Source organism: Trichomycterus rosablanca, chromosome 23 (assembly GCF_030014385.1).
Source record: "Trichomycterus rosablanca isolate fTriRos1 chromosome 23, fTriRos1.hap1, whole genome shotgun sequence".
Taxonomy (NCBI): domain Eukaryota; kingdom Metazoa; phylum Chordata; class Actinopteri; order Siluriformes; family Trichomycteridae; genus Trichomycterus; species Trichomycterus rosablanca.
Window position 1 is genome coordinate 15,725,139 of NC_086010.1, and position 10,939 is coordinate 15,736,077.

The 10,939-nt window shown below is 42.3% G+C and overlaps 1 protein-coding gene across 1 annotated transcript in view; it reads right to left on the reverse strand.

Moving 5' to 3' along the window:
- Positions 1-6,504, reverse strand: part of cnksr2a (connector enhancer of kinase suppressor of Ras 2a) — a 68,649-nt gene extending 62,145 nt beyond the window's left edge. Inside the window, exon 1 of the mRNA XM_062985385.1 lies at positions 6,190-6,504. Coding sequence (XP_062841455.1) covers positions 6,190-6,253 — 64 coding nt within the window. The 5' untranslated portion in view covers positions 6,254-6,504. The remainder of the gene's footprint in view (positions 1-6,189) is intronic.
- Between the last annotated feature and the right edge of the window lie 4,435 nt (positions 6,505-10,939).

A 10,939-nucleotide genomic window follows, 5' to 3' on the forward strand; every position in this document is an offset into this window, starting at 1 on the left:
ATGCCATCGGGTATCCCTCAGCAGCGGAAGACAAAATTGAGTTCGCTAAATCGGCAGGAAAACAGGGAGAAAATGCATTAAAAATAAAACTGCGTTCTGGTAAACAAGCGGTAAAGAATGGTAAAGCCGTCGTTCAGGTGGCACAGCGGTAAAATACACAAGCACACCAGAGCTGGGATTTCGAATACATCTTTCTTAACCGCTCTGCCATCCGGCTGGGCTGAACGCCTATATGGACAATGTTTGGCTGTCGTTCAGCCAGTGAGGGAGCCGGATAGGGACCTCATAACTGGTGCAATTATGACTTGATTATGATTAGCATCTGATCAGGGTGTGGCTCTCCATACACAAGGCTGATTCGCATATGAACTCGCCTCGTGCAGGTAAAAAGATGCAGTCGGGTACTGCTCACGTGTCGGAGGGGGCGTGTGTCAGTTCGCTCTCCTCAATCGGGGTGGGGATCAGCACCAGTAGAGAGGAAGCATAACACATAAGAATGGTAAAGCCTCAGGAGTCACAGAGGTGCAGGCAAAGATAAGCTACAGAAACGGATATATCCAAAAAAAAAAAAAAAGGTCAACAGTAAAAGCAGAAATTATATGGTTTATATTTGTCAGTTTTTACCATTATATGTACAGTACAGACTCATTTATAAAAGTTAAAGCTTGTTTGTGAAGCTTTTTGCTGATTCATACCCACATCAACCAACAAAACATTATTTATGATTTATGTCTTGTGGGGTTTTGACAGTCTGAGCTAGCATTACACGCAGTAATGAGCAATAAGTAACGTAAAAGGCTCAAGGTTTACCTTGCAATGGGTACAGTCTGTGCAATATGATGCAAATACACCGTTCATAGTTGAAAGACACTCCAGCATTATACAAGTCATTAAGTACAAGCAAAAAAAAATGGACATTGACGGCACCAGGCTATTGATGTGCGTAGTTGATCTACAGTCTAATCTAATCCTTCATTCCACTATGATTAGATGCTATGAATAAATGATTAGCACTAGAAATGACAAAAAATGACACTGGCGTCCCTGCCATGCTAACACAAAGGAAAGAAAGAAAGGAAAACCAATGCAAGCTCGTCCTATAGGCTCGCTGCTCTGCCCGATCTCAAGTATGTTCCCAAGCAGGGTGTCACTTAGCCAGACAACTAAAGCCACCTAGCTAATGATGCAGTCATATTGTTATTCTGATAGCTGCTGCTGCTGCACTGTTAGCTATACGCTAATATCAGCTATTTGCTAATGTTACATACTGTATATTACCTAAATTACACTGTTAACTATTCACTAATGTTTCTTTTATAGCTATTGGCTAATTTTACCTTTATTACCTAAATTACACTCTTAGCTATTTACTAATGTTAGATTTATTATCCAAAACACACTCTTAGCTATTTGCTAATGTTACACATATTACCTAAATTACACTGTTAAATAATTACTAATGTTACTTTAATTACCTAAATTACACTTTTAGCTTCTGGCTAATGATCTAAATTACACTTTTAGCTATTTGCTAATGTTGCATATATTACCTAAATTACACTGTTAACTATTTACTAATGTTACTTTTATAGCCATTGGCTAGTGTTATTTTTTATTACCTTAATTACACTCTTAGCTATTTGCTAATGTAACATATATTACCTAAATTACACTCTTAGCTAATTACTAATGTTACTATTATAGCTATTGGCTAATGTTACCTTACGTTAGCTATCTGTTACCTAAATAGCACAATTATATTACCTTAATTACACTTTTAGCTAATTACTAATGTTGGATTTATTATCCAAACTAAAGTTTTTGCTATTGGCTAATGTTATCTTTATTATCTAAATTACACTATTAGCTACTGGCTAATGTTACATATATTGCTTACTTTACACTCTTAACTATTTACTAATGTTACTTTTATAGCTATTTGCTAATTTTACCTTAATTACCTAAATTACACTCTCAGCTATTTACTAATGTTAGATTTATTATCCAAAACACACTCTTAGCTATTTGCTAATGTTACACATATTACCTAAATTACACTGTTAAATATTTACTAATGTTACCTTTTATTAGCTAAATTACACTTTTAGCTTCTGGCTAATGATCTAAATTACACTTTTAGCTATTTGCTAATGTTGCATATATTACCTAAAATACACTGTTAATTATTTACTAACGTTACTTTTATAGCCATTGGCTAATGTTACCTTTATTACCTAACTTACACTGTTAGCTATTTCTTAAAGTTACCATTATTACCTAATTTACAATTTATCAGCTATTTGCTAATGTGACATATATTACCTAAATTACACTGTTAACTATTTACTAATGTTACTTTTATAGCTATTTGCTAATGTTACCTTTATTACCTACTTTACACTGTTAGCTATTTGCTAATGTAACATATATTACCTACATTACACTGTTAACTATTTACTAATGTCACTATTATAGCTACTGGCTAATGTTACCTACATTATTTACTAATGTTAGATGTATTATTAAAATTGCACTGTTTGCTATTGGCTAATTTTGCCTTTATTACCTAAATAGCACACTTATTACCTACATCACATTCTTAGCCACTGGCTAATGTTGCCACTATTACCTAAATTACACTCTTAGCTATTTACTAATGTTGCCTTTATTATTTAAATTACACTCTTATCTATTGGCTAATGTTACATATTTTACCTAAAATACACTGTTAACTATTTACTTATGTTACTTTTATAGCTATTGGCTAATTTTACCTTTATTACCTAAATTACACACTTAGCTATTTGGTTAATGTTACACTTTTAACCTAAATTAAACTGTTAGCTGTTTATTGTTGTTACTACAATGTTACAATTATCTAAATAACGCTCTTAGCTATTTACTAATGTTGCCATTATTACCTAAATTACACTATTAGCTATTGGCTAATGTTATCATAATTACCTAAATTACGCTATTAGCTATTGGCTAATGTTAATTACATTACCTATGAATTGCTGTGAGATGCTTATAGTCAAAACTGTGGGTCAAGAAATATCATCCATCTGATATCGGTGGGTCCCCACAGACCGCAGTTTTGAGATCCTGTGTTAAACTAATTGTGTATGCGCTAATTAATGTAGCCACTAGCGCATCGTTTATTATATCGTTTGCTTTAAAGGTCTGATTATGCAAATGTTGCATGATGTACCACAGAGGTGAAGAGTGAGGTCACAATTAGCCTCCATTCATTTCAATGCACTTGTTTACTGATGTCTTGACTCTGGTCCACTACGGGTCGGTCCTGGGTGTCACCACTTTAATTGTAATTCTCGAACCTTTTTTATCAGCTGGACCACAACAAGGCACAGCAGTGGAACCAATGCCAGTCTTGCAGGCCACACTTAGAAATTAATGTAAATAAAGTATAAATCTTGTGGGATAGTGGTAGCATAGCTGCCAGGACGTTGGACTATCCATCAGAAGATTGTGGGTTCCTACCCAGTTCTGCCATGCAGCCACTGTTGGGTCTTTGAGTGAGGCCCTTAACCCTCTCAGCTCCAAACTGACCCTGGCTGACCCCCCAAAATCTGTGGACAGACTTGAAGAGAGCACATACCGCTATGTATAAGGCCTCCAAAAACCTCTGGAGCTACAGGTTGAGAACCTCACATTCATTAAAATACGCTTTGGGTCAATAAGCCTAGTTTGAAGTGCCATGGTGCTCGCTGTGCTAGTATGCTGATTGGCTAATGGTTTCATGAGCTGGCATCCAGGGTCCAAATCGGCCGGTCAAGTGCCTACATACAGACATGATTGGCTATGACTGAGGGGGAGAGGACCTACTATGGACTACCATCCTATCCAAGCTGTGTTACTGCATTGCACCCAATGATTCTGGGATAACTGGACCGACCACGATGCTGGCCAGTAGTATTTCCTTATGTCCTTCACCCGTGTTCCCCGAGTAATCCGTTTTCCTGGATTGAACGCTCTAAATTGCCTCTATGTGTGAGTGATTAAATGTTGGAGTGTTTTGGCTTGAGATGGATTCGCATCCTTGAGAGAGAGACCCTGGCGCACAGCGTTTTCAAGTGGAACACCTGACCAGTCCTGCTTTATCTGGAAATACAGTTTAGTCTAGTATATACCTGGAAAGTCCAGTAATATGACTGGTAACCATATGGTCTTATTTGTTTAATAACAATATTACATATATTACATATACAGTTGCCTAATTGGTAGAGCTTTGGGTTATCAATCGTAAGGTTGAGAGTTTGAATCTGTACACCGGTATACACTGATCAGCCATAACATTAAAACCACCTCCTTGTTTCTACACTCACTGTCATATAGAAGCACTTTGTAGTTCTACAATTACTGACTGTAGTCCATCTGTTTCTCTGCATGCTTTGTTAGACCCCTTTCATGCTGTTCTTCAATAGTCAGGACCCCCCACAGGACCACCACAGAGCAGGTATTATTTGGGTGGTGGATCATTCTCAGCACTGCAGTGACACTGACATGGTGGTGGTGTGTTAATGTGTGTTGTGCTGGTATGAGGGACTTCTGGAGTTTTTAAACACCTTACTGTCACTGCTGGACTGAAAATAGTCCACCAACCAAAAATATCCAGCCCACAGCGCCCCGTGGGCAGCGTCCTGTGACCACTGATGAAGGTCTAGAAGATGACCAACTCAAACAGCAGCAATAGATGAGCGATCGTCTCTGACTTTACATCTACAAGGTGGACCAACTAGGTAGGAGTGTCTAATAGAGTGGACAGTGAGTGGACATGATATTTAAAAACTCCAGCAGCGCTGCTGTGTCTGATCCACTCATACCAGCACAACACACACTAACACACCACCACCATGTCAGTGTCACTGCAGTGCTGAGAATGACCCACCACCTAAATGATACCTGCTCTGTAGTGGTCCTGTGGGGGTCCTGACCATTGAAGAACAGCATGAAAGGGGGCTAACAAAGTATGTAGGAAAACAGATGGACTACAGTCAGTAATTGTAGAACTACAAAGTGCTTCTATATGGTAAGTGGAGCTGATAACATGGACAGTGAGTGTAGAAACAAGGAGGTGGTTTTAATGTTATGGCTAATCGGTAAGTATGGACATGGGATGCAAGGAATGCAAATCACAGGTTGGCAACACACACTTAGATTTACTTAGTCCAGCCAATCCACCTTTTGCATGGTTTGCATGGTTTCGAGATAACCCGGTTGCTGTAGGGCACCTATGAAGATATCCTTACCCTGTTCTGAACAAGAATGGGATTTGGGGGATAATTAAATCTTAATACCTGTCATTATATTCAGCTTAAACAAGCCACGCCCACTCAGGTGAACCACTGGGGTGTCTTGTTATGGAATTACACTGCCTAACTTTTTGGTGTTGCTACCATTCCATTATATTCCAGTGTTCCTTTCAAATATGTCTATGAGCACCAGTTACTTGATGTGATCACGACCTCAACTGGTCTGACACACCTGTCCACCAACAATTACAGTTATGACTGTTCAGGGGCCCAACAGTGGCAACTTGGCGTAGTTGGGGCTTGAGCCAGCAACCTTCTGAACCTTCCGTCCAGTATCTTACTGGCCCTCCCACTGCTCTTCTGTCCAACCCAGGTCCCCAGTACCAATATAATAATAATAGCAATATTAGTATTAATAATAATCAAATTTCATGTTCATGTTTTACCGCCAATTAACCTGGTCAGGGTCCAGGTCAGGGTCCTGGTGGGTCCGTTTTTCTTGGAAACACTGGGCGCAATGCATTGGCACACCCCGGACGTGACGCCAATCCATCGTGGTACCTCGGCCATCCTTCCTCTCTCAGACACAGCCAGCCATGCCGATATGTAGACGCCCGACTGGCTGATAGCACAGCTGGGGGTTGGAAGCCTTTATTCCAGCAGTAGTTTAGGGAAGGTCCTTCCCTACTAACTAGTTCAGTACCTTAACCACTGACCTACTGCTGCCCCTCTGTCCAACCCAGGACCTTAATAATAATAATAATAATAATCAAATTTCATGTTTATGTTTTACTACCAATTAACCTGGTCAGGGTCCTGATGGGTCCGGTTTCCTTAGAAACACTGGGCACACCTGTGCACCAACAATGGTAACCTAATCTACCCAAAAAAACACACAGATTCGGACCATTCCTACCTTTCATCCAGTCCACCACTTGACTGGGGCTCCATTTGCTCACTGGTTCCATGACAAGGGCCATCGGGAAACTTTCCTCCGTCCTTTCTTCCCACTCTGCGGGGGTTGGGAAAGCGGATGCCGGTAGATCACCGCCTGGTTTGATCAGGTCCCGCACCTGTAACGATTTTTTGGGGGTTTATTCTCCCAGAGGCTCCGGATTCGTACCGGGTTTATTCATCGTGCTGAGCGCGCAGTGCCAGAACGCTTCTCACGCCGCGTCTCATCCCGAGGTGCGGTGCGGTGCCGCTCCAGCTGGATATGCCGCATCGCATACGCCGCTCACATCGCGCGTTACTCCAGTGCGTCTGAAACGATCCGCCCGGTTACAGTCCGTCCGAACGCTGGGTACCAACCACACGAGGCGGTAGTAAGAGGACGCAGCCGGGAAGAGCTCGTACTGAACGAGAAGGGAAAGGGAGGGAATGATTAAATGTTGCGCGCGTGGGTGTGCGCGCGCGCGCGTGTGTGTGTGTGTGTGTGTGTGTGCGCGCTCCTCCCACAGGTGGCGCGCCGCGAAGTGTATTGGCATCAGTGCGGGAGGGTGGCAGCGCTCACTTTTAGTTTAATGAGACAGGCTGGCAGAGCGGATGCTGCGTCGACACGAATTGGGTGGAATTATGCTAATGATTGCACTTTTCTTCAAAGTTTGTGCGCCAGTGTGAAAGTATGCGCAGTGTTGGTCCTGATCAGGGCTGCGGTGTGTCCGGTGAAGCCAGAAACCCTTTTGCGCTTTTGCGCAAGTCGGTTCATTACATCATTACATTTGCGGCATTCAGCAGACGCATTTATCCAAAGCGACATACAGTTATGACTGTATACAGTCAAGGGCCTTGCTCAGGGGCCCAACAGCGGCAGCTTGGCATTGTCAGGGCTTGAACCGGTAACCTTCTGATTACTAGTCCAGTATTTTAACCACTGACCTATACCACAACCCAGGACCTTAATAATAATAATAGTAATAATTAATAATCAGGTTTAATTTACATGTTTTACCACCAATTAACCTGGTCAGGGTCCCGGTCAGGGTCCTGGTGGGTCCAGTTTCCTTGAAAACACTGAGCACGATGCAATCCGTCATGGTACCTAGGCCATCCCTCTCTCGGACATGCCAGCCATGTCAATAAGTAGATGCCCGACTGGTTGATAGCACAGCTGGGGGTTGAAAGCCTTTATTTCAGCAGTAGTTTAGGGAAGGTCCTTCCCTACTAACTAGTACAGTATACCTTAACCTCTGACCTACCACTGCCCTTCTGTCCAACCCAGGTCCCCAGTGCCAATATAATAATAATAGCAATATTAGTATTAATAATAATCAGGTTTCATTTTCATGTTTTACCTCCAATTAACCTGGTCAGGGTCCCGGTCAGGGTCCTGGTGGGTCCGGTTTCCCTGGAAACACTAGGCGCCTAGGCGCAATGCATTAGCACACCCTGGACATGATGCCAATCCATCGTGGTACCTCGGCCATCCTTCTCTCAGACACAGCCAGCCATGTCGATATGTAGATGCCCGACTGGCTGATAGCACAGCTGAAGTTTGGAAGCCTTTATTCCAGCAGTAGTTTAAGGAAGGCCCTTTAATGTTCCAGCATGACTCAGTTTAAAGAAACTCCACTGATCTGCACATGATGTCATCTTTTGGCTAAATGGGCACAAATTCCCACAGACATACTTCCCAAAAGAGTGGCTGTTCTAGCTGGAAAGACCACAGCAAGGTCAGTCTATTGTAATACTATTTGATTTTTGGATCAATGGTCATGTGTCCATATACTTTTGGTCATATAGTGTACACCCGGGGCCACAGAGAAGCTTAACCACACTGTGAAAGAGACAGAATTGAAGATTATAAATCCATTGTCCAACATCAGGTGGACCTTCGAACCAGACGAGTCTCTTTATTAGGTACCGATGGGGCCTGGCATGACCAGATGTGCCGCTGTGGTACAGTGCGGTCCATGTTTGGTAGGGTGTTCTCAGCACATTCCATTAGGACTGACAGCATCGTTGTCAGAGCTACCACAAGATCTTCATAAGTTCATCGTTATCGATAACTCTCATTCCGGCGGCCTCATCGCCTCCCAGCCAACTCCTCGCACTGGAGGCCGAGAGCAGATGGAGGCAGCAGACTGGAGGCAGTCCTACACGGACCCAGAACGAGACTCAGTGTGTCAACATGAATCATGCACAAGGCTCTGTGCTATGACAACAACGAGGGCTCAACATAACCTCCTGTACAGTCCCTGAGAGGAGAGAGCTAGTTTGCCACCTGCTGGCCACCAATGGAAGGACCAGCTCATTTATTTCAGCTTAGATGTTTGTTTATTAGGGTTTTTTGAGTTCCTTCGTGACAGGACAGGTAATTTTAGTTCGGGCCGATTTTATCTCCAAATGAACTCTCTTACATGTTTTTGGATTGTGAGTGGTAACCGGAGCTCCTGGAGGAAACCCACACAGACACTGGAATAGTGGTAGCCTAGATGCCAGGAAGTTGGACTTTCCATCAAAAGATTGTGGGTTCCTACCTGGCTCTGCGAAGCCATCAGACAGCGCTGACCCTGCGCTCTGACCAAAATCCGTGGACGGACTTGAAGAGAGCAGCACATTATTGGTCACCACCAGCTTCCAACTTTCCAACAGTCAGGCTGGCACATTGAGGAAAAGCCCTTCCCTAAACTGGTGCTGCAGAGCAAGCTTAGTTTAAAGAAACTCCAGTGACCAGCACAGAGCCCTGACCTGAACCCGAACATCAAATAAGGATTTCTTGACCAGCTATACGAATGACTGAATGACTGAGTGGGCACAAATTCCCACAGACATACGTCAAAGTGTTGCGAGAAGCCATTAGATCATTTAGTACAATTAGTATATGTTTTAATTAATATTATTAATAATATAAATTATTAATAATATAATTATTATTAATATTAATAAATAACATTATTAATAATTATTAATAAGTATCAATTATTTATTATTAATAATTATTAATAAGGATTAATATTGTTGATAATTATTAATAAGTATTCATTAATAAGTATTAATATTATTAATTATTAATCATTATTAATAAGTATTAATTATACATTATTAATAATTGTTTATAAGCATTAATTATTCATTATTAATAAGTATTAATAATTAATAATAAGTTTATTTTTTTCTCATTTGAATGTTGGCAAATGTTTAAATAAAGCTGTAGGAGTTTTAATTTCAGGCTGTAAGCCCCAAAAAATTGAGCGAGTATTATTATAAACATTATTTAATTACATTTTACTTAGTCCCAACTTTTTTGAAATAGGTTTTTACACAAAGAATGAATCTGTCATTAATTAATCCACATTTAAGAGATTTTATTATTTGTTTTTGTTGATTTATACCTGTGTATTATACCATGCGCTCTACCTCTACACTTGTGCGCACCAAGGTACATTACATGATGAAAAAGCCTCTGCGGGGTGCGTCAGTCCTGAACTCCGGTTCTTTCATCTCTGCAGCGTGCCCGTCGCCTGTGCTGCACAAACAGGCCGATAAACAAACGCCCCCGGACCGGGTTGGGGGGTGGGGGGAGTTGGGGTGAGGGGGAGTTGTTAATCTGCGTTTTGAGTAGGAGGACTCGTTTTCTCATCCTGACAGAAGAGATGCCAGGCGTGTTTAATTCCCCCACCTCTGTTACCCTCCCGAATTTCATTTCGTTTGTCAGTGGAATGGCAGAAATGTGGAGTTGTTTTCGACGGGATGTGTCGGAGGGCGGACGAGAGTTTTTTCCTCCTCTTTAAGTTTCATTTGTGAGCATTTCAAGTCACCTGAAACCTACTTTTAAAACTGCCCCCCCCCCCCCAATTCCCCCCCAATTTAGTCATATCCAATTACCTGATTTTCATTCCATTCCCTCTACAGCTGCAGACCTCCACACCCCTCTGATACGTCCACAGTACCAACCGCTTCTTTTCACCTGCACGAGTCGGGTTCATATGGAGATCCGTATCGCGCACGGAGAAGTACGAATTATCCCCCTAATCCCCCCCAATTTAGTCGTATCCGATTACCCGATTTTCATTCCATTCCCTCTACAGCAGCAGACCTCCACACCCCTCTGATACGTCCACAGAACCGACCGCTTCTTTTCACCTGCATGAGGCGGGTTTATATGGAGATCCGTATCGCGTACAGAGAGTCACACACCGATCTTCCCCTAATTTCCCCCCAATTTAGTCATATCCAATTACCCGATTACATTTCGTTTCGTCTACCACTGCAGACCTTCCCTCCTGACTAACACACGCCCCCTCTGACATGGGCACAGTACTGACCACTTTTTTTCACCTGCACAAGTCGGGTTCATATGGAGATCCATATCGCGCACAGAGAATCACACACCGATCTCCATTATGCCCCTAATTTCCCCCCAATTTGGTCATATCCAATTACCCGATTGCATTTCATTTCCTCTACAGCTGCAGACCTCCACACCCCTCTGACACGTCCGCACTACCGACCGCTTCTTTTCACCTGCACGAGTCGGGTTCATATGGAGATCCGTATCGCGCACGGAGAGTCACACACTCCATTATCCCCCTAATTTCCCCCACAATGTAATATCCAATTACCCGATTGCATTTCATTTCCTCGACAGATGCAGACCTCCGCACCCCTCTGATACGTCCACAGAACCAACCGCTTCTTTTCACCTGCACAAGTCGGGTTCATAT